The 25,275-nt window shown below is 40.1% G+C and overlaps 1 protein-coding gene across 11 annotated transcripts in view; it reads left to right on the forward strand.

Moving 5' to 3' along the window:
• Positions 1-25,275, forward strand: part of CASK (calcium/calmodulin dependent serine protein kinase) — a 401,591-nt gene that overhangs the window by 248,543 nt on the left and 127,773 nt on the right. For all 11 annotated transcript variants that reach the window (XM_033201840.1, XM_033201843.1, XM_033201848.1 and 8 more), the window contains exons 7-8: positions 2,790-2,965; positions 7,752-7,874. In XM_033201840.1, the coding sequence (XP_033057731.1) occupies positions 2,790-2,965; positions 7,752-7,874 (299 nt within the window). The remainder of the gene's footprint in view (positions 1-2,789; positions 2,966-7,751; positions 7,875-25,275) is intronic.

The following is a 25,275-nucleotide window of genomic DNA, read 5'->3' on the forward strand; positions in this document are numbered from 1 at the left end:
TCCTTCTCTTCTATATTCCCATAATATTTGGGCTTCATACCTCCATGTAGCATTGGATGCAGGGACTTACATCAAAGACTGTGATTTGTAAGAGTAAGGGGAACTGTGGCTGAGGGTATCTAGGACCTAGCAAGCACTTAGGAAATTGCTATTAAATGAAAGAATCTGGTTGCTAGTCAGGTTCTATTTAATAGGAGATTATAAAAGCAACAAATTAGGAGAATGCAGAACTAAAGCATAGTGAGAGAAAAGAAATAAAAGCCTAACAAAAATATATATGCTATATACTGAGCAGACACAAAACTTGGAAAGCGCAACAGCCTTTTAATATGAAAGAAATCAACTCTTGCATACCTCTGAAGTTCCTGAGGGTGCTTTCTGCTCTATAGCATAGTTCTTTAATCAATATCTACAATGACAACTCTGAGTCATCAAGAAAAGCTTAAATTATGAGCAGTATTCTGTGTAAAAGAAGTCAGGAAATTGTAGAAAGCCATACAATATTATTTAACTAAGGCAGGCACAGTGACTCACACCTGTAATCCCAGCTACTTGAGAGGCCAAGGCAGAAGGATCACTTGAGCCCAGGAGTTTGGGACTAGCCTGGGGAAAATAGAATCTCCAGAAAAATTATTAAAGCAAAAAGGATTGTGTGCATAAAGATTCAAATCACAATGTATTTTCAAATGTAGCTATTCAGAACAATTCTCCCACTGAGATTCTAGGTAGGAAGGTTTTATTGTATTGTCAAAATATATAACATTTAAATATTTGTCCAAAATATCTCAAACTGCCATTTAATTTAGTTTGCTAATTTATTTCCTTTTCTTAAAATTTTGTGGTCTAAGTCCTGAAAGTCAAGTGGTCACTGAAGAAGTATCAGCAAAAACAAGGATTTTTAGGAAGTTGGTGTATATTAAAGATTAACTCCAGTCCTTTTTACCTTCTACTGATTTACATGAAATAAAAGAGCATTCCTCTACATTCTTTCTACTCTGGTTTTCCCCCTGTCATCTATGAGCAAATTATTGAACCAAAACACAGGCATCTTCCCAAAGATTGAACATTAATTCTCCAGAATTGGGTAGTCTTGGTCTAGCTAAATGGAAAGAACCTTCTCAGGATGGCTGGGACTGGCCATGGTCGCTCTGATTATTCCCAGGGCAAGGCCCCCATTTTGAGTGGCTTGGCCCAGGAAGTGATAGGAGTCAAGTTGAGTTTCAAAGCTTCATCCAAACTGTCAGCAGGTACCTGGCTGGTACCCTGGTACCAGTACCCTGAATGATACTGGTTTCCCCTACTCCTGCTAGCTCTTGTCCATCAGAACAAGGCTAATTCTCTAGCGGCCCCTCCCTGTCCAGGCTATTAATGAAGTATAGAAGGCTTAGTTCCCATCCCTTCAGCTTCTTCGTGTTACTTGAGGAAGCAAAATGGGACAATACAGAAATAAAAGTATTTCTCCAGCCAGGTCCTTCTAGCCAATAGTTTTCACTGATCTGTCGTACATTTTAAATGAAAATATTTTCACTACTGGAACCCTGAACTTAATCTTTTCTATTATGGGGGGAGGAAGGGAAACCATATGATCTGCAGCAAAGGTACATCCTGATACACAAGCTAAGAGCTCTTTTATCTTTCTGCATCCAACTCAGTTTGATAATCATGAACAGAACTTGATATATTCTCTCTAGCTGAACCAGAAGATCTCTAAGGTCTTTTAAAATCACAGTTCTGAGTTCTAGATAAAGTATTGCACAATCTTCAAACTAAAAATTATCCTGAACTCAGTATGATGAAAGAGAGAGAGAGAGACCGAGGGAGGAAGGGAGGTGGCTGGGCTTGCATACATCTAGAAGAGCTGCCAAGTCTCGTGGGCAGTGCCCCATCCCACAGTGATCTTCCTACAGGGTACAAGCCTTTCATTCCACAATAGAAGACTTCTTTTGGGATACTGAGTTAAAGATAGTTATGAATGTGCAAACAGCTGATATCAGATTCCTTACAGAAAGCTAATTTTTGATAGAGAAACAAGACTCTTTAAAGAAGATGAAAGTCAAAGAGGATTGAATGGGAGGAGCTTCATAATTTTGCTTTTGTTTATGCCATATATTTGCTTTCATTCTCTTCATATGTTAATGTTAGGAGGAAGCTAAAAACTCCTACTATAACAAAATATTACTATTGTTAATTGCTATAATTAACCCATAAAATCAACTGAACAGGATTTCAGAGTCAAATTCATATTTCAAATAACAGTTCTCAGCATTAGGTTCATTAGGGAATTTCCATTTGGCAGTCAAGTCATCTGTTTTCCACAGATTTTTTTCATACCTTCCTCCCTCCTCCTCTCCTTTCCCCTGCCTCTGCCTCTGCCGAGGGCAGGCCTCCCAACTCTTTCCTGGACAGCTACAGGCTCTGCCTGTTGACTCTTTCACCTGCTCTGCTCTATATATTTAGTGACTTTCAACCATGTGAGAATTAGAAAATTTAAACTTCTTCATGAGGTAAGAACCACATAAATACTTACTATGTAGCATGCAGAATTCAATAGGGAGTGCCAATGTTACAAAACAGAATACCTATTCTGGGCTCAATATTTTCAGGAAGCGATTAGATAAGCAATTTTTTTCACCTGTGTGAACTTGATTTTATGGGGAGAGGGAGAAGTGGTGAGAGTATATGTATTGATAAAGTTTTTATTTGGATTGTTACTGTTCTATTATTTTTAGTTTTCATGTGAAAATCCCACTTTATGTAAACATTTTTCCTTAATGTTGTTTTAAATGTAGGACGTGTTGGAACACCTCATTTTATGGCACCAGAAGTGGTCAAAAGAGAGCCTTACGGAAAGCCTGTAGATGTCTGGGGGTGCGGTGTGATCCTTTTTATCCTGCTCAGTGGTTGTTTGCCTTTTTACGGAACCAAGGAAAGATTGTTTGAAGGCATTATTAAAGGAAAATATAAGGTAATGCATCATGAACATTTTCTTTTTCCACTGAGATTAATTTATCCTGAAAAATGTTTCTTTGAAGTTACTGTCTGTCTTTGCCCACTGATTGACTGCCAGGTAGTTACCCCATCAGAGAAAAGGTCTTTGCTTACATCATTGATCCAGTGGCCTTGGTAGGCAACGTAGGCCTCAGGTAAATTTCTGGGTCACTGTCAACTGAGCTGTCACCCTGGTGAAGAAAACATTTATGACCCTTCTTTGTCTAATTTGAGAAAGAGGCTTCATTTTTAAAGCTTTCTGCTTAATTTGTAAAGTTAAAATAGAATTTCGTCCAGGTGTAATTTTAGTCATTCTTTATCTTAATTTTAAATTTAGGCCAGCACAGCTGAAAACATTTGCCATTTACATTCCAGGATAAACTGAAATGCCAGGATGACAACTGCATTTCATGATACAATATAGAGGTATTTCAGTGTGGCTTAAACATTCCTATTCTTCTTTAGTTACTAGGTGTTGGCAGCCTCATGTACTATCACAGACTTGTGATTAGTAAATCATTACTGTAGTAAAAAATTGAAAATTCATTACTGACATTATGAATAGCTATATCACAAATACCTAAGTACTTCTTGGAAATAAGTAGGCTTAAGGTTGATTTCACCACGCCAGCTTTTAGACTCCTTTGCCCTGTCCCACAGGGTACAGCTGACAGTGACTAGGAGGCTGGGCATGGGAAGCACAGGGGAGTGTGTGTCTGGATATCAGGTTAAGGCTGTTAAAGTTGGGGAAATTCTTTTTCCTCTCATTATTACTGAAACTCATACTTTCTATTCAACCTCATCACTGTTTCATTTTCAGCCATGACTGACAACATAAAACCAAAAACATGTGTATGTAACACTGGACTCTAAAACTGTGAGGCCCCTAAAGTTTTCTCTTCAATTCCTCAGTAATGTTAGAATTTTATATGGGACTTGGAAAAATAAAATTTGAAAAGAAGAAAAGTAAAGTAGTTCCAGAGTTACAGTCGTCCTATCCTTTTAAGCCATAACTGAAGTTTATGGAGATGAGAATGGTGTATACTTTTGTTGGTTTATTTACCTCACTCGCCATCAGTTTATGAGTGCATGTAAGTTTCTCTTTTGTTTTAGTTAGTTTAAGATATATACCAAAACTCTGTTAACAGAGAAAGATGTTTTAAGTATAGCATTTTCTGCTCCTCCTAGAGTCAGTTGGCCACTGGGGAATAAAATCATTACTTATCAGGTAACTAAATGTCTCAGGAAACTGCTTGTAAGTAGTCATCCCTCTTCAATCCAGGGAACTTGTAAGTTGCTCTCAGGAATGCACAGCCAGATTCTGGTTGAATTTAGCCAAGTGAAATCACAGATACTAACATTTTAAAAGAAACATGATTAGTGATACATCAGCATAATAATAATACTACCAATAATGATAGCTAACTCAGGCATAGCACATAGCATAGCATACTTTACATAAGTAAAGTGCTTAGAACAGTTTAATTCATTTAACCCTCACAGCAACTTGTGAGATAGGTACCATATAATAATCCCCCACTTGTGTTTTTGAGTTATAGACATTTGCTAATAATAGAATTCTTCCTTTGTGTTTGTTCAGTTGTTAACTTCCTAGTTTCCAAGGCAATGTGCTTCATTCCAACAGACTCTGGTATTTTATTTCGTCTATTTTTAAAACATTGAATAGTTATTTTTGTTTCTTGGTAAAAAGACTTAGACTATTCACACATGTGCAAAAATTAAGTCATTTAAAAATTCCCTCTTCCTAGTATTATAGTAAGTCAGATGGATGGTGGCAGCTACATCATAATTTTTTTTGTACCTGGGGTTTGAAGCTTTGAGGTTAATCATTTATTTAGTCTTTTACTTGGCTAACCTCACCTCTCATTATCTTCAGGACTTTCCTTACAAAAAGCCTAGGTTTTCACCACCTTAGTTTGAAGTATAGATCCATCTGTACCATCTATGATGAATCTCGGCCTTTTTCTTTTAGTATACTGTGATATGATTCTGTCAGCATTTATTTTTCTATCTTTTATTATCAAAAATTTCAAACAAAAATAGCAGAGAGAATAGTATAATGAGCTCCCAGCTTCAATAACACAGACAAATCTTGTTTTATCTGTATTCTACATATTATTACATTATTTGAAAGCAGATCTCGGCTGCACTCACTTGAGCTCAGGAGCTCAAGACCGGCCTGGGCAACATAGGGAGACCTGGTCTCTACAAAAAGTACAAAAATTAGCCAAGTGTGGTGGCACACACTTGTAATCTCAGCTACTTGAAAGGCTGGGGGAGCAGGATTACCTAAGCCTGGAAGGTCAAGGCTGCAATGAGCCATGATCACACCACTGCACTTCAGCCTGGGCAGCAGAGCTAGACCCCGTCTCCTGCCCCCCCCCCCCCGCAAAAAAAAATTAGATTTCAAAAAAATTATTTCATCACCCTGATGGTTCTTTTTTGAGACAGAGTCTTGCTCTGTCGCCCAGGCTGGAGTGCAGTGGCAAGATCTTGGCTCACTGCAACCTCCTGCTCCCAAGTTCAAGTGATTCTCATGCCTCAGCCTCCCGAGTAGCTGGGATTACAGGTGTGTGCACCACGACGCCCAGCTAATTTTGTATTTTTAGTAGAGATGGGGGTTTCACCATGTTGGCCAAGCTGGTTTCAAACTCCTGGATCAAGTGATCTAACTGCCTCGGCCTCCCAAAGTGCTGGAATTACAGCTGTGAGCCACCGCGCCCGGCCTCATTTCATCACCCTAATGGTTCTGAGCAAAAGAACTATTAACAAAATTCTTGATCTCTATGGATATTTTCAAGAAAAGTTTGATGACACCTTTTAAATGTAGTACTTTTTTTTTCTTTTTTTACCTCCAGCACTTGCAAATGTGAGACCATTAAATATAGTACATTTAAATTGTCATAGTTATAAACTGCTACTGGTCTTAAGTGATTTTAATTTGACTTTTAAATTATCATTTGCTAGGTTATTTGATCTTTTAAAGTAGCTATTAGAAAATACTGTTTAACTGGAATATATGCTAACACTTAACCTCAATTAACTTCTTTATAAAGGGCAAAAATATATTTCCCAAACTATATGTAAGAGGTGTAATGTCATATCATTATTACAGGTAGCCAGTTAGCCACAGCAAGATTCTAAGCTGCTATGGGTTTGGTATTCAAATAAGTAAGATTGTTTTATAGCTTATTTTGTTCCCCCTTATAGACTCAACCTCCCAGATTTTTTTAGCTACTCGTCTCAGCTGAAGGAATAGAAAATCCAGTATTGGACTCTCTTGTAAAAAGGACAAGGGAGTATCCTTCTAAACTCCTACTCGTTTCAGAAATCTTACCACCCCTTTCAGATGATTTCTCAGTCCCTTTGTCAAGGAAAAATTATTCAGACTTTAAAGAACACATTCACTCCAGGATAGGGGAGGAAACAAGTCTACCCATGCTTTGTCTAATCACTTCCCTCATTTCGAACTGGTCAGTTGACCACAATTTCACGAGGATGAAAAGTGTGGGATTTCATCCCTCCCCAAGTGTGGGATTACAGGCATGAGCCACTGTGCCCGGCCAGATAATGATCATTAAACAGCAAACTTATGACATTAGTCTTAATGGGATTTGACAAGCAGAAGTGGCTACTATTTGAAATTCTGCCTGTTGGGGGGGAAAAGGAAGCATACTTCAATTTTAAGGGCTTTCCCCAACATAAAAACACTTTTCACTCCCCGTCTTCAAGAACAAAGTCTCATATTAGTCAGAGCTAATGCTAGCCCTTCCTCAAATTGCAATGATTCATTCATACTGCAGTGCAAGTGCTGCAGTTTCACTTGGCTTTAAAATGTTGTGGAGTTTATTCTTCATCTTTCTTCCTTAGAAGGTGATGTAGATCTCTGCCTGTTGAAGCCATGGCTTTGCTTGAAGGTCCTGGCACTGGGTAGCTCACATAAGCTCACCCCATCAGTAAACCTGTTGATGTTGAACAGGAATGAGACCCTACTCTGTCTCTGCCTCCTTTCCCCACTTGCCTTCATGATTCTGGGTCTCAAACATATCCCTTTTCCAGGAGCCTTCTAGCACTTGGCTCACAGATCCACAGCCTTTCTCATAAGTCCTGTGTCTTTTCAACAATTCATAATTATTTTTGTGTGATTTTAGTCAATATACCATGTGGCTTAGTTGTCTCATCTCTAAAAGAGACAAAAGTAACTTCACTGAGGACAGTATTCAAGCCAATCAGTTATTCTGTGGGACCTACGGTAGCAGAATACTTTTTCCTAAACACTGAAATTGATATGCAGTGATCAAAATATCCTATTAATAAGTTTGCATAGTTCACAATTATTGCTAACCTCAATTTTTAAAAACATATATTAAAAATAGTTCTTTAAAAATTTTAAGTTTTATTTTAGTTCTTTCTGGATCAATGTATTCTAGTCTCCCTAGCTAAGGATTTAAAGATAGAACCTGGAATAATGAACATTCTAGTCTTCAATTATTGAAAATATTATGACTTACATAACAATTTGTGTATGGAGTATTTAATAGCACAAATTCTTATATAGTAAAGAACAACAGAAGAATTGCATTTGTCCTTTTCTTCCTTAGAATGCAAGGCTTTAGAATCAAATTTCTGTTCTTTGCTCTCAGAATTTTATTCACATTGAAACAGTATAGGAATATTAAATAATAGTGAATGTTAATGTCTCACTTAAGGTAACTATGTAGTTTTCCTTTCCTCCTCCTCAGATGAATCCAAGGCAGTGGAGCCATATCTCTGAAAGTGCCAAAGACCTAGTACGTCGCATGCTGATGCTGGATCCAGCTGAAAGGATCACTGTTTATGAAGCATTGAATCACCCATGGCTTAAGGTACATGAGCATTCACAGGTCACCTTTTACACTTTGTCTGAACACTTCCAGTGACAGGAATGCATTGCTCTGTGAGATGGTCCTTTTTACCTTTTCTTTTTTCTGAGCAGTTTTCATTAGTTTTTTCATCTTGTTTGCTGTTCCTGCACATCATCTGTGAACATCTGAATAGAAGACATACCATTTGAGTGTCATGCAGCTATCAGAGGTAAAAAACAGGATTAAGACAGAATATATCAGGGGAAGGCCTCTGTTCTCTGCCAACATGTGTTCCAAAGATATGCAACATCACCAACTGAAATAATACCATGTTATAATAAACCAATTATCTTTATTTTGGGTGTGACTGTGTGCTTTATAGCATTAACTATTTTTCAGTAGATACTAGATATGAATTTACTGTGTTAGGAAAGCGGCAGGTTTTTTTTTTTCTTTTTTAGACAAGGTCTGACAACATCGCCCAGGCTGGAGTACAGTGGCACCATCTCTACTCACTGCAACCTCTGCTCTTGGGCTCAAGCGATCCTCCCACTTTAACCTCCTCAGTAGCTGGGACCACAGGCATGCAGCACCACACCTGGCTAATTTTTGTATTTTTTGTAGAGATGGGGTTTCACCATGTTGCCCAGGCTTGTCTCAAACTCCTGGACTCAAGCGATCTGCCCACCTCAGCCTCCCGAAGTGCTGGGATTACAAGCATGAACCACTGTGCCCAGCCAAAAGGCAGATTTTAAAAGTTCCTTTTATGTCCCATCTTGCCAATGAGTATTAAGGAAAATTATAACTTGGGACAGCAATGAAACAGTACTTTTTGATTAAGACATTATACAGCCCAATAATTCCAGGCAGTTTTCACTTTAGAGGTTAGAAAACTAATGCTTGGAGAGGTTAAGAATTTGCGCCAAGTTGGCCGGGCACGGTGGCTTATGCCTGTAATCCCAGCACTTTGGGAGGCCGAGGCCGGCGGATAACAAGGTCAGGAGTTTGAGACCAGCCTGGCCAATATGGTGAAACCCCATCTCTACTAAAAATACAAAAGTTGCTGAGTGTGGTGGCGGACACCTGTAGCCCCAGCTACTCGGGAGGCTGAAGGAGGAGAATCACTTGAACCCGGGAGGCGGAGGTTGCAGTGAGCCAAGATCATGCCACTATACTTCAGCCTGGGTGACAGAGCGAGACTCCGTCTCCAAAAAAAAAAAAAGAGAGAGAGAATTTGCACCAAGTCACAGAAGTCAGTGGTGGAACCAGGATTCTAATTCAGCCTGCCACTACCCTTTCATCTGTCCACTAGATCCTATCCCTTTTTATTTGACCACATTGACCCAACAACTTCCTCCCTTCCTGCATCATCAGAGTTCTCTCTCTGTCAGATTTAACATGCTATAGTTTATTTGTATTATACACACACTTAATATAGACATATACCTTCTCCTGACCCTACAACCCCGTCCAGCTTTTGCCCCTATTCTTTGCCTCCCTTGACAGCAATTCCTGAAAAGAGTTGTATAGACTACTCACATGTCCAATTTCCCATTCCTTTCCCATGAACCCAGTCTAGTCAATATCACAATCTTACTTATTGCACTAAAACAGCTCTTGTCAAGTCACTATTGACCTTCATATTGCTAAGTCCAGTGTTCAAATCCCAGGGCTTGTTCTTGGCCTGTCAGCAACATTTGGCATCCATCCTTCTGAAACACTGTATTCTCTGGGCTTCTGGGACACCTGCTCTCTTGGTTGTCCTTCTACCTCTCTGGCTGCTCCTTCTCAGATCCTGCTGATTCTTCCTCATCTCCCCTCTCCCACCTCTTCACACTGGAATGCCATAGGCCTCCATCCTTGCTCCTCCTCTTTTTCTCTATTGAAACTGAAAAAACTCAAACTACTCACACCACACAGCAACAATCAATACAGAAGACTTCTGTGACCCGAGGTGTGGAGATTTCTCCCCACCAACAAGCAAGCAATCAACTCTGCAGCAGTCTGCAGCTGGGTGTCCTCCCAACTAAATTCAAACACTATCTACCTGGAGATAGCATCAGATCCCACAGATTGAGGGCTCAGTCCCACAACCCTCACCTCTTCAGACACCAGTCATAAGTCCAGGCCACTGAAACTTCTGCCAACCAACTACAAATTGGGGACACCACAGCCTCTTCCTCTTTGGGGTTGGTTAATTTGCTACAGCAGCTCACAGAACTCAGGGAAACATTTACTTATGTTTACCAGTTTGTTACAAGGGATATTACAAAGAATATAAATACAGAGATGCATAGTACAAGTTATAGGAGAGGAGGGGAGCAGAGCTTCCATACCCTGCCTCAGGCACAACACCTTCCAGGAACCTCCATGTGTACAGCTATTCAAAAGCTCCCCAAATTCTGTCCTTTTGGGGTTTTATGGAGGCTTTATTACTATAGGCATGATTGATTAAACCATCGGCCATTGGTGATAACTTAACCTCTGGTACCTCTCCCCTCCCCAGAGATTGAGGGATAGGGCTGAAAGTCCCAACCCTCTAATCCTGCCTGGGTCTTTGTGACCCCATCCTGAAGCTGCCTAGAGGCTGCCAGCCATCAGACATCTTTGGAGTTTCTAAGGATTTTAGGAGTTGTATGCCAGGAAATGAGCTAGAGGACCAAATATATATTTCACAGTATACCTCTGGTCTTCAAACCTGGATTCCTTACATTAAAAGAATATAGGCCAACATGATGAAACTCCATCTCTACTAAAAATACATAAATTAGCTGGGTGTGGTGGCAGGTGCCTGTAATCCCAGCTACTTGGGAGGCTGAGGCAGGAGAATCGCTCGAACCCAGGAGGCAGAGGTTGCAGTGAACCAAGATCACGCCATTGCACTCCAGCCTGGGCTACAAGAGCAAAACTCTGTCTCAAACAAACAAACAAAAGAAATATAAAAGAATATATAACTCAAAAGACACTGCCACATTACTAGAATCTCAGTCAAGCATTAATAATTAGTTCAGTTCATCATCATAATGTATGACTAGGTCTCCCAGCATGAGGCCACTCAGGTTTGCAGGCTTTCCATTGATCTTGTCAGATTCTAAAAGCAGGAATGGTCTTGGTTTCACCCTTTCAGAAACCTGATATAATTGAGCTAAGAGACAGTAACCTTTCTTGCTTTGAGTCTCTTTCAAGGTGTTAATGTAATGTAATAATGGATTTCCCTGAATTCATAACCTATTTATTTATTCCTTTACTCTCAGCTGTTAATCTTTTTTCCTCACTTTATTAATAACCTTTGGAAGAAACATTAGAATCAACATGGTGCTGGTCTAGATGGCAGGCAGCAATATTAGTCTAGTAATTACCTCCTCCTTAGTCCACTCCCATGCAGGGAGACTAAGGTTACATAGGTGCCAATTTAGTGGACCGTTTTTACCACCAGGCAATATAGCCGCATTCACGATTAACCCATTTTGCACAACTCACCCCATCAGGTCCTTAGGAATTCTGACACGAGGTTTAAAAACATAGTTACAATTTCTTGTTTAGGAATCATCCCTGGTTCTAACACTGGTAGTTACGGCTCTGGTCCTAGAACCACCGCATAGGGAGGGGCGGGGCGAGTTTAGGTAATATGGAAAAGAAGGAAAGAAAAAAAGTATAGTCATTATATCAGCATCCTCCCCTCTTGTCAAGAATTGCATAGTCATACCAACATCCTCCACCACCCTCTCTTTCCCAGATCAATCAGAAAAACAAAAGAATATCTAGTGGGGACACTCCTTTAGCCCCACTCATGTTGAGTGTGAGTACACACTGGTAAAGGCAAATAAACCAGCCCTTCTTGCTTTCATCTCCCCCTGATTTAGACAACCAGTGTTTTTACTGCCCATTTTAGTCTCTATCAGACTTAATAGTTCTTAATATTCTGAGAAGAATATCTCTGCCTACTGCTGGAACATTATGGGCTGTACTGTATGTTCTTTGGCCTGAAGGAATGGTGTTCAGCTCTCCAAATCTGTGCAGTATCTTCTGTCCTGGCTTTTTTATGGCATTCTCATAATTCACATCTTCCACTGGGCAAGCAAAGCCCAGTCCAGAATCAGTGTCCACTCCTGTCAAAACCCATTTGTGGCTTCCCAGGGCTACCAGAATCAGCCTCACTTGCCAGCTTGTTTAGGGTTTTCCCACCAGGAAATCTGCCCCACAGCCATGGGCAGTGTCTGTCTCTTTTGCTGGCAGACAGAACAGTTCTTACTGGCATTTTGTGCCTGAGATGGTGCAAAAGAAACCTGTCTAGATGCAGCCCATCTCTGCACTGTTGCAGTACCCGTTTATCCACTCATTTCATGGACCCAGGTGGCCACTTCAAGGGAGCACGCAGGGTTCTCTGCTTGTCAGTGTCAATCAATGTCAATCCGAACCCAGAAAGAGGCTCTTCTGATGGGCATCGACATATTCTACTTATTGCACTCCTCAAATTTCCATACGGCCATTCTCCATATGGGCATCCGTTTAATAAATAGACCAGGTTTCCACTGCCCTTCTGCTTGACCTTGTGACAAGGCCACTGGTGACTGTCCATGAGTCAGTAAAAAACCAAACATGGGAGCTTTTGCTATTGTTCATTTCTTCAGAATGCAATTCAGCCGCCAAGCTAATTTGATCTTACCTTCTTTGATCAAGAGTGGCATCCTTCCAAACAGGATTGTTCACCTTGGAACTGTCATCCACACACCAGGCAGCTCTTTGTTGGTCAGTTGAGAGCTGTTCACGGGGCCCCGTCCAAGGGTCAGTAGAATCCCGCAGTTCCTCACACAGTTCCAGAGTCAGTCCTAGGGAAAAAGAGGCTCCCTGCTTGAGAGTATTTCCTCCTTGCACTTCCCAGGGAGGATGCTCCTGTATAAACCATTTTCATTTTATTATGGAACTATTCTGGGCACTGCCATCCCATTTGAATGTTTCTCTGACATCATGTGAGAAAGCATGGGTATTTCAGGTGTCAAGATCATTTTATGTCCTTCAGTCACAGGGGTAGTTTCAGTTAATGTCACATTAATGCTTGTTACATAGCAAGGTAGTAAATGCCCCCAAGTGGAAAGTCTCTAGTGCAAACTCCCAGTAGTTGTCACTGGTAGATGCTCACAGACTTGGGCCATAAGCCCCAGTAAACACCCTGCAAAGGGTGAGCAGATGGAGAATTTGTCCCTACTAGCACTCCAGCTTCTCTGCTCCACACTGTGTGAGCTCAAGCAATCTTACTGGTGCCTAGTTAGCATGTCCAATTAATATTTGCTTGAAGTGCAGATTTATATTTCTTCTGTTTTACAATACTGAGTAGGGGAAGTGTTCCCCACCCAGTCATAGTTATCCAGTCCATAAAATGTTTAGGTAAAGGAGACATAACTTATTTATGTATATCCTGTTTAAACATTCCAAATCTCATACTTCTATCAACCCTTACTTTTACCCTTTTCTTTTTTTTTTTTAAAAGAAAAAAAAGCACTGAGTCCCCAACAGCGGGTTGAGCCGAGGGACCTTGCTCCTTTTGTCAATCGTTGTCTTGATTAACTTGCCTCAACATTACCCCAAGTAATTGTTGGTCAGCTTTCTCACTGTAATGTCTGCCTTCTGACTTTTTCAATTTCTCCAAACTGGGGTGAATACAGCAAACCTGTTTGGAACCCCTTAACATTGGGAGAACAGCAGAGGCTCCCTACCAACCTTTGATAATATTATATTGAGATCTTTGTTTTAACCCCATTGATTTCCACTGTATTCATCCCATTTCTTTTTATTTTTTTTTTATTTATTTTTTTTTTTTTGAGACAAGAGTCTTGCCCTGTCACCCAGGCTGGAGTACAGTGGTGCAATCTCAGCTCACTGCAACCTCTGCCTCCCAGGTTCAAGCAATTCTCCTGCCTCAGCTTCCCGAGTAGCTGGGATTACAGGTGCCTACCCCCATGCCCGGCTAATTTTTTTGTATTTTCAGTAGAGACGGGGTTCCACTATGTTTGCCAGGATGGTCTCAAACTCCTGACCTTAGGTGATCCACCCGTCTCGGCCTCCCAAAGTGCTGGGATTACAGGTGTAAGCCACTGCATCCGGCCCTATTCTTCCCATTTCTTAATAGCCCTCTAAAGATTCCACCCTGCTGGGATGAGTCCCATGATTCTCCTCTTTCTTTTTTCTCTTAGTTTCACCCAATCAATGTTTCTTCATTCACCTTATTTCTTAATAACCATTTAAACTTCCACCTTCCTGGGATGAGTCCTGTGACTCTCCCCTCTGCCTTTCCCCAGTCTTTTGTTAATTACAGTCATGCTTTCATTGGTGCCCGTACAGAAGAGACTCCCTTAGCCATAGCATTTACTACAACCAGAGCAATGGATGTATTCAGTGAGTAAATATCCCAGTCGTCGTAAGGCCAGTCCCACATGGCCTGCATAGGAACCAAATGAGCTGCTTCACCTGGGGTACTCCATTTGGCATTTATAGGTAGAGTTGGACAGTCTCTACCTTCTCAGCGTGTACAGACCTTACAGTGGCTTTTATTCCATTCACTAGGCTGACTGTTCCCTCAGGAATAACTTCCTGTGTATATGGATCACATTATACCCATTGTTATTGTTCAGTAGTGAGCTGTGGGTCCTGCATCAACCCAAACATACCTGTCCACTCTGCGGCATTTAAAACCAAAGAAAGTGCTCTCACAATCCATTTTAATAAAGGATTTTCAGTAAACTGATTATACCAATCTATGAAATGAGACAATTTCTTCACACTGTACCCTCTGGTTTCAATAGTTTCTTGGTTTTGCCCTTCTCTCACATGAACTACCGTCATGGTAACCACAGGTAGTAGAGGTACTGTCATCCCTGTATAATTTTTCCTTTGGGGGTCAGCTTGGAGACTAGTGGCCTGGGCTCAGACAGACTGAAAGCTGAGCTTGGTCTAGCATCAAGGCCTCATCCAGCATTTGTTTCATTTCCGTTCAGCTATTACAGACAACCACCACCAAGGGATTGAATATTTCACCTTTTTCTTTCTAGTTTGCATATCCTTATGCATCCAGTGAACCAACTCCCTGAGTTGGATCCATCTCTAAATTCCACTGGTAACTTTTACCTTTAGTAATTGATTGCAGCACAGTTGCAGCTCCAAACCATGGAAGATCACGTAGTCTACCCAGGAGTCAGAGGTTCCTCATCTCCCACCCTTTCATTCTTTCTCTTCCCAAACCACATATTTCTGTGAGCCAGGGCTGTTCTAGCAAACCCTACTTCACTGACACTAACTGAAGGTGGAAAAACTCGGAACTGTTTTCCTCTGTTCTCGCACCACACAGCAACAACAATCAACACACAAGACTTTTTTCACCAAATGTGTGGGGATTTCTCCCCATTAAGAAGCACGTAATCAGCCCTGCTGCTGGGTATTCCCTAATTCAATTCTGACACTATAGTATCACATCCCACAGGTTGAGGGCTTGGTCCCCAAGGCCTCCCCTTCCCACCCTTCCAGACACCAGTCACAAGTCCAGGCCTCCAGAACGTCAGACTGACTGGCTACAAATCAGAGATCCTACACCTGCTCTTTGAGTTCCATTAATTTGTTAGATCAGCTCACAGAAGTCAGGGAAACACTTTAACCATTGTGTTATAAAGAAAATTACAAAGGATACAGATGAAGAGATGCATTGATGGAGGTGTAGGGGTGAAGTGGGAAGCTGTGGATGCACTGCTCTCCGGGAACCTCCATGTGTGCAGCTATCCGGAAACTCCCTGAACCCTGTCCTTTTGGGTTTCTACGGAGGCTTCATTACCATGGCCATTGGTGGTCAACTCAACCTTCAGCCCCTCTCCCCTCCCTGGAGGTTGGGGGTGGGGCCAAAAGTCCCAACCCTCTCGTCCCTCCTTGGTCTTTCCTGTGACCAGCCCTCATCCTGCAACTGCCTAGGGGCTGCCAGCCATCAGTTAATTATTAGCATACGAAAACATAGCCCTTACACCATTCTAAGGAATTGCATTCCAGGAAACGGAGTTGTAGACCAAATATATATTTCACAATATCACATCCATCTACACTCCCAGCCCTTGAAGAGCTCATCTAGTTTTGATGGCTTTAAATGATGTCTGTACAACAGTGACTTCTGAATCCAGGCCTCTCCCTCTAGGTATTCTTTCTTAATTATCTATACAGTTTGGCTTCCTGACACTTGACTCATTTCACCCCTTCCTACTCTCCCTTCTTACTCCATTCCCATCATATCGGCCTCCTTGCTGTTCTTCAGACTGCAGGCACATTTCACCTCAGCACCTTTGCATGACCCTTCCCTAGAATACTCTTCCCTCAGATATCATGGCTTGTTCCCTCACCATCTTCAGGCCTTAGCTTAGGTATCAGCTTCTTAGTAAGACCTTCCCTGACTACCCTATTTAAAATGTAGGGGAAGGAATGCCACCAGTATTCCCTATCCCCCTTCTCCTGCCTTATTTTTCTCTATAGCATCTGTCACCCTAAGACATACCCATATGTTACTTATATGTTATTGTCTGTCTACCTCATAAAATATAAGCTGCGTAAGTGTAGGGATTTTTGGCTCTTGGTTCACTTCTGTCTAGCACCTAGAATGTATCTGGCATGCAGTAGGTGCTCAATGAATATTAGTGATTTAATCAATGAATGAATGTTCATTTTATTATACCATGCTACTTCCTCATATTACGCAAAGCAATAAAATATTTTAAAAGTAGATTAATAATGTATCTTAAGGCGATGACATGGAATAGTATTACAGGACAATTTTGAGATTTCAGTGGATCTTGATTCTCCTTAAGAATATTACTTCTCAGCCTGGACAACATAGGGAAATCCCATCTCTACAAAAATAAAAATAAAAAATTAACCAAGCTTGGTGGTGCGCACCTGTAGTCCCAGCAACTCAGGAGCCTGAGGTAGGAAGACTGCTACTTCTCAAATATGCATTCACCCCTCTGATACTCAGTGCTAGTTATTCCGGTTTCCCCCAGAAAAGAGTAGTGAATAATTTTTAGATACTTTATTTGTTTTGTTTTGTTTGTTTTGTTTGTTTTGCCCTCCCAGATATATAATGAACAGTTTAGAGGTAATTCCTATTTCTCCTTTACTTTTCTCACTTTCTCCATAACAGGGATCTTTTGTTCATTCAAAGCTAGTTTAAATGCCAAATAACAATGAAAATGGCAGCCATTTTAGTCATTTTTCAAATCTTTTAGAAGATAGTTTTAACATTATACAGTACCTACTTACAGTGACTTTCAAAGCTTATCTTGGCTAATAGCGTATTTATTTTGTTCCTACCAATGATTATAGTTCTTGTTCTAAGTAATTTGAGCTTGATGCATAATAAATTTCTAGCGTGAAAAAGACAAAAAAAAGTCAGTAAACTTAAAGGAAAAAGTTTAAGATGGCTCTTTGAGCTGAGTATCACATGCTATGTCTAAACAACAGTTTAACTTCACTACTTATATCATCTGAAGATGGAAAAACTCAATTAGAATGTTATTCAGCTGGTATGAGCAGGCTTATGTTATATTTCAGTATTTGTCCATGTGTATTTGTAAATCATTACTGTGGATGTAAGAGGGATTTTTTTAGAATGGTTGAAATTTAAATATGAAAAACTCCTGGATAACTTGCAAGTTGAAGAAATAAAATGATACTGGTTGCAGTGGCTTGAGCCTACAGTCCCAGCTACTTGGGAGGCTGAGTAAGTAATTAGAGTAAGGTGGGAGCATTACTTGAGCCCAGGAGTGAAAGGCTGCAGTGAGCTACAACCATGCCACTGTACTCCACTCTGGGAGATAAGAGCAATACCCCCCATCTCCACAAAAAGAAAAAAAAAAGGAAATAACATAAATAAAAACTTTGTAATGAAAGCTACCCAAAGTCATAATACCATTGCTTTGTGTCAGAAAAAAAAACAAAAAACAAAAACCAGGCATGATGCCGTGCACCTATAGTCCCAGCTATATAATTTTTTAAAGTTCACAGCCACTGCAAAAGCATGCCAAATTGTAAAGACCATCGATACTAGGAAGAAACTGCATCAACTAACGAGCAAAATAACCAGCTAACATCATAATGACAGGATCAGATTCATACATAACAATATTAACCTTAAATGTAAATGGGCTAAATGCCCCAATTAAAAGACACAGACTGGCAAATTGGATGAAGCGTCAAGACCCATCAGTGTGCTGTATTCAGGAGACCCATCTCACATGCAGAGACACACATAGGCTCAAAATAAAGGGATGGAGGAAGATCTACCAAGCAAATGGAAGACAAAAAAAAGCAAGGGTTGCAATCCTAGTCTCTGATGAAACAGACTTTAAACCAACAAAGATCAAAAGAGACAAAGAAGGCTGTTACATAATGGTAAAGGGATCAATTGAACAAGAAGAGCTAACTCTCCTAAATATATATGTACCCAATACAGGAGCACCCAGATCATAAAGCAAGTCCTTAGAGAACTACAAAGAGACTTAGACTCCCACACAATAATAATGGGAGACTTTAACACCCCACTGTCAATATCAGACAGATCAACAAGACAAAGCTAACAAAGATATCCAAGAATTGAACTCAGCTCTGTACCAAGCAGACCAAATAGACATCTACAGAACTGTCCACCCCAAATCAACAGAATATACATTCTTCTCAGCACCACATCGCACTTATTCCAAAATTGACCACATAATTGGAAGTAAAGCACTCCTCAGCAAATGTAAAAGAATATAACTGTCTCTCAGACCAATGCAATCAAACTAGAACTCAGGATTAAGAAACTCACTCAAAACCGCTCGACTACATGGAAACTGAACAACCTGCTCCTGAATGACTACTGGGTACATAACGAAATGAAGGCAGAAATAAAGATGTTTTTTGAAACTAATGAGAACAAAGACACAACATACCAGAATCTCTGGACACATTTAAAGCAGTGTGTAGAGGGAAATTTATAGCACTAAATGCCCACAAGAGAAAGCAGGAAAGATCTAAAATGACACCTAGCATCACAACTAAAAGAACTAGAGAAGCAGGAGCAAACACATTCAAAAGCTAGCAGAAGGCAAGAAATAACTAAGATCAGAGCAGAACTGAAGGAGATAGAGACACAAAAAAACCCTTCAAAACATCAGTGAATCCAGGAGCTGGCTTTTTTAAAAGATCGACAAAATTCATAGACCGCTAGCAAGACTAATGAAGAAAAGAGAGAAGAATCAAATAGATGCAATAAAAAATGATAAAGGGGGATATCACCACAAATCCCACAGAAATACAAACTACCATCAGAGAATACTATAAACACCTCTACGCAAATAAACTAGAAAATCTAGAAGAACTGGATAAATTCCTGGACACATACACTCTCCCAAGACTAAACCAGGAAGAAGTTGAATCCCTGAATAGACCAATAATAGGCTGTGAAATTGAGGCAATAATTAATAGCCTACCAACCAAAAAAAAGTCCAGGACCAGACAGATTCACAGCCAAATTCTACCAGAGGTACAAAGAGGAGCTGGTACCATTCCTTCTGAAACTATTCCAATCAATAGAAAAAGAGGGAATCCTCCCTAACTCATTTTCTGACGCCAGCATCATCCTGATACCAAAGCCTGGCAGAGACACAGCAAAAAAAGAGAATTTTAGACCAATATCCCTGATGAACGTTGATGCAAAAATCCTCAATAAAATACTGGCAAACCGAATCCAGCACCAGCAGCACATCAAAAAGCTTATCCACCACGATCAAGTCAGCTTCATCCCTGGGATGCAAGGCTGGTTCAACATACACAAATCAATAAAAGTAATCCATCATTTAAACAGAACCAAAGACAAAAACCACATGATTATCTCAATAGATGCAGAAAAGGCCTTTGACAAAATTCAACAGCCCTTCATACTAAAAACTCTCAATAAACTAGGTATTGATAGGACGTATCTCAAAATAATCAGAGCTATTTATGACAAACCCACAGCCAATATCATACTGAATGGGCAAAAACTGAAGCATTCCCTTTGAAAACTGACGCAAGACAGGGATGCCCTCCCTCACCATTCCTATTCAACATAGTGTTGGAAGTTCTGGCCAGGGCAATCAGGCAGGAGAAAGAAATAAAGGGTATTCATTTAGGAAAAGTGGAAGTCAAATTGTCCTTGTTTGTAGATGACATGATTGTATATTTAGAAAACCCCATCGTCTCAGCCCCAAATCTCCTTAAGCTGATAAGCAACTTCAGCAAAGTGTCAGGATACAAAGTCGATGTGCAAAAATCACAAGTGTTCCTGTACACCAATAACAGACAAACAGAGAGCCAAATCATGAGTGAACTCCCATTCACAATAGCTTCAAAGAGAACAAAATTCCTAGGAATCCAACTTACAAGGGATGTGAAGGATCTTTTTAAGGAGAACTACAAACCACTGCTCAACGAAATAAAAGAGGACACAAACAAATGGAAGAATATTCCATGCTCATGGATAGGAAGAATCAATATCGTGAAAATGGCCATACTGCCCAAGGTAATTTATAGATTCAATGCCATCCCCATCAAGCTACCAATGACTTTCTTCACAGAATTGGAAAAAACTAAAGTTCATATGGAACCAAAAAAGAGCCTGTATTGCCAAGACAATCCTAAGCCAAAAGAACAAAGCTGGAGGCACCACACTACCTGACTTCAAACTGTACTACAAGGCTACAGTAACCAAAACAGCATGGCACTCATATCAAAACAGAGATATAGACCAATGGAAAAAGAACAGAGCCCTCAGAAATAATACCACACATATCCAACCATCTGATCTTTGACAAACCTGACAAAAACAAGAAATGGGGAAAGGATTCCCTGATTAATAAATGGTGCTGGGAAAACTGGCTAGCCATATGTAGAAAGCTGTAACTGGATCCCTTCCTTACACCTTATACAAAAATTAATTCAAGATGGATTAAATACTTAAATGTTAGACCTAAAACCATAAAAACCTGGAAGAAAACCTAGGTAGTACTATTCAGGACCTAGGGACGGGCAAGGACTTCATGACTAAAACACCAAAAGTAATGGCAACAAAGCCAAAATTGACAAATGGGATCTAATTAAACTAAAGAGCTTCTGCACAGCAAAAGAAACTACCATCAGAGTGAACAGGCAACCTACAGAATGGGAGAAAATTTTTACAATCTACCCATCTCTGACAAAGGGCTAATATCCAGAATCTACCAATAACTCAAACAAATTTACAAGAAAAAATCAAGCAACCCCTTAAAAAAGTGGGTGAAGGATATGAACAGACACTTCTCAAAAGAATACATCTATGCAGCCAACAGACACGTGAAAAAATGCTCATCATCACTAACCATCAGAGAAGTGCAAATCAAAACCACAATGAGATACCATCTCACACCAGTTATAATGGCAATCATTAAAAAGTCAGGAAACAACAGGTGCTGGAGAGGATGTGGAGAAATAGGAACACTTTTACACTGTTGGTGGGACTGTAAACTAGTTCAACCATTGTGGAAGGCAGTGTGGCAATTCCTCAAGGATCTATAACTAGAAATACCGTTTGACCCAGCCATCCCGTTACTGGGGATATACCCAAAGGATTATAAATCATGCTGCTATAAAGACACATGCACACATATGTTTATTGCGGCACTATTCACAATAGCAAAGACTTGGAACCAACCCAGATGTCCATCAATGATAGACTGGTTTAAGAAAATGTGGCATGTATACACCATGGAATACTATGCAGCCATAAAAAAGGATGAGTTCAGGTCCTTTGTAGGACATGGATGAAGCTAGAAACGATCATTCTGAGCAAACTATCGCAAGGACAGAAAGCCAAACACCACATTTTCTCACTCACAGGTGGGAATTGAACAATGAGAACACTTCGACACAGGGTGGAGAACATCACACACCAGGACCTGTCATGGGGTGGGGCGGGGGAGAGATGGCATTAGGAGCTATACCTAATGTAAATGACGAGTTAATGGGTGCAGCACACCAACATGGCACATGTATACTTATGTAACAAACCTGCACGTTGTGCACATGTACCCTAGAACTTAAAGTATAATAATTTTTAAAAAATGTATAACATGAAAAATAAATAAAAGTAAAGCTTTTTTAGGCCGGGCGTGGTGGCTCATGCCTGTAATCCCAGCACTTTGGGAGGCCGAGGCGGACTGATCATGAGGTCAGGAAATCGAGACCATCCTGGCTAACATGGTGAAACCCCCATCTCTACTAAAAATACAAAAAAAATTAGCAGGGCATGGTGGTGGGCGTCTGTAGTCCCAGCTACTCGGGAAACTGAGGCAGGAGAATGGCGTGAACCCAGGAGGCGGAGTTTGCAGTGAGCCGAGATTGTGCCACTGCACTCCAGCCTGGGTGAAAGAGCGAGACTCTGTCTCAAAAAAAAAAAGTAAAATTTTTTAATTAATAAAACAGGAATTATTTCTTTGATAAAACCACCAAAGAAGGTTCTGTTCACTTATTTCACATCAAAAAAGAATTTGAGTATTAGACCAAGGAATATGTTAATGTCTTATGACTATTAAATTATATCCATTTAACACCTTTATCTCTCTGAATTAATGATACTTGGTGTGAATATTTATTCCAACAAAAGTAGAGCATCTAAGAGTATATTTTCCTCACAGATGGTGAGCTCTTCTCACACCCTCTGTAGCCTTAATATATAGACTGTAAAGTATATTGTCATTAAAAAAAAAAGTGAAATAGGATATTTATATCAGGCTAATCAATTTGAATTTTGGGAAATGAACACACCAATTACACGTATTTTCCAAATCTTATATGCACAAGGGACTATGAATCATGTACTTCATTAAAGTGCAAGGCACATTACTATTGAATTTTTTCTGAATTCATGTTATATTATTATTATTAGTGTCAGGAGGTACTATTTAATTCAGAAAAAACAGCCTGGCCAACATGGTAAAATTCCATCTCTACTAAAAATACAAAAATTAGCTGGGTGTGGTAGCACATGCCTGTAATCCCAGCTACTTGGGAGGCTGAGGCATGAGAATAGCTTGAACCAAGAACACAGAGGTTGCCGTGAGCCAAGATCATGCCACTGCACTCCAGCCTGGGCAACAAGAGTGAGTCTCTGTCTCAAAACAAAAAGACAAGCGATAACAGACTTTTTTTTTAATCTTGTGATTTTACTAGCTTAGAAAATAATTTACATCATAATTGAAGCATAATTTTATTTTAAAAAATACATTTTGACTCTGTCCTTAGTGAATGGTGAGCAGAAAAGGTGTTTGCTAAAAATAGAGTTCACAGTCAGATATGTAGTAAACTTAAACATATTTGCAATATGTAAAGAATCCTCAGAACTCAATAATGAGAAAACATACAAACAACCCAATTCAAAATGAGAAAAGATTTGAACAGATACTTCAGCATAGAACATATATAGATGGCAGATAAGCACAGGCAAAGATGTTCATCATTAGTCATTAGGGAAATGCAAATTAATGCCACAATGAGATACCTGTACACATGTATTGGAGTGGCTAAAATAAAAAAGACTGACCATACCAAGTGTTGACAAAGATATAGAACAATGGAAACTGATACACTGTTAGTAGGAATGTAAAATGGTATAACCACTTTGGAAAACAGTTTGGCAGTTTCTTAAAAGTTAAACATACTCCTATCATATAGCCCAGCCATTCTACTCCTTAGTATTTACCTAAGAAAAATGAAACACTTCTTCATACAAAGACATTAATGTTCATAGCAACTTTGTGTGTAATAGCCAAAAAATGGAAACAACTCAGGGTCCGTCAGCAAGTGAAAGGATAAATTATGGTACATGCATACAGTGGGATACCACTCAGCGTTAACAAGGAATGAACTATTGATACATGCAACAACGTGGATAGATTCAAAATCATTATGCTATATGAAAGAAGCTGGACAATAATGAGCACATACTATATTATTCAATTTATATAAAAGTCTAGAAAATGCAAACTAAGTGACAGAAAGTAGATCAGTGGCTGACTGGGGATGGGGATGGGGGCTACAGAAGGGCATGAAGATACTTTTGAGCATGATGGATGTGTTCATTATCTTGATCACAGTAATGGTTTTATGGTTGTAAATATATGTCAAAACTTATCAAATTGTACATTTTAAATATTTGCAGCTTATTGTATGTAATTATGCCTCAGTAAAGCTTTTTGGAGAAAACAAAAAAAATATATTCAGAGTCTATCTCTCTTTCACCCTTTTTATTATTTCCACTGGTTTCATCCACCATCATCTTTCACCTGGATTACTGCAAAAGCCTCCTGACTGGTCTTCCTGCTTTTTTTAGTGAAAAAAAACCCTCGTCTCCTTCCAATCTATTCTCGGCACAGCCACTAATGTTTCTTTAAAGTTGAGGGTTGAAGGCTGGGCATGGTGGCTCACGCCTGTAATCCCAGCACTTTGGGAGTCCAAGGCGGGCAGATCAGGAGGCCAAGAGATCAAGACCATCCTGCCCAACATGGTGAAACCCCGTCTCTACTGAAAATACAAAAATTAGCTGGATGTGGTGGTGTGCACCTGTAGTCCCAGCTGCTCGGGAGGCTGAGGCAGGAGATTCACTTGAACCTGGGAAGCGGAGGTTGCAGTGAGCCGAGACTGTGCCACTGCATTCCAGCCTGGCGACAGAGCCAGACTCCACCTAAAAAAATAAGATAAAATAAAAGTTGAGGGTTGAAAATTTACCTATTAGTTCTCTAATTGCTCTGACTTGGACATCTTGTACTATGTTGAGTAAAAGTGAGGGAAAAAAAGAAAAATTACCTATTGAATACAGTGTTCACTATTTGAGTGATGGGTATACTAGAAACCCAAACCTTACCATTATGCAATATAACCATGTAGCAAACCTGCATATGTAACCCCAGAATCTATAAAAATAAAGTCAGATCATGTCACTGTAGCTCAAGACCCTCCACTGGCTTCCTCTCCTACTCAGAATAAAAGCCAAAGGCCCGCATGGCCTACCCAGCCTTGTCATCTCTCTAATCTGATCCACTATTCTCCTTGACCCCTTCATATCACTTCACATACATTAGTCTCCTGGCTACTTCTTGAAAATTCCAGACATACTCCCTCCCTTGGGCCTTTGCATTGGTTATTTTCTCTGCCTAGACCACTCCCTCACCTCTTCTAAATGTCACTTTCTCAATTGGGCCTACTTTGACCACCCAATTTGTTTTTGTTTTTTAGAAATGAGGTCATGCTCTGTTGCCCAGGCTGGAGTGCAGTTGCAGTCATGGCTCACTGCAGCCCTGACCTCATGGGTTGAAGCAATCCTCAGCCTCCCGAGTAGCTGGGATGA

The sequence above is a fragment of the Trachypithecus francoisi genome, unplaced genomic scaffold (genome assembly GCF_009764315.1).
Source record: "Trachypithecus francoisi isolate TF-2019V2 unplaced genomic scaffold, Tfra_2.0 Lachesis_group6, whole genome shotgun sequence".
Classification (NCBI taxonomy): Eukaryota; Metazoa; Chordata; class Mammalia; order Primates; family Cercopithecidae; genus Trachypithecus; species Trachypithecus francoisi.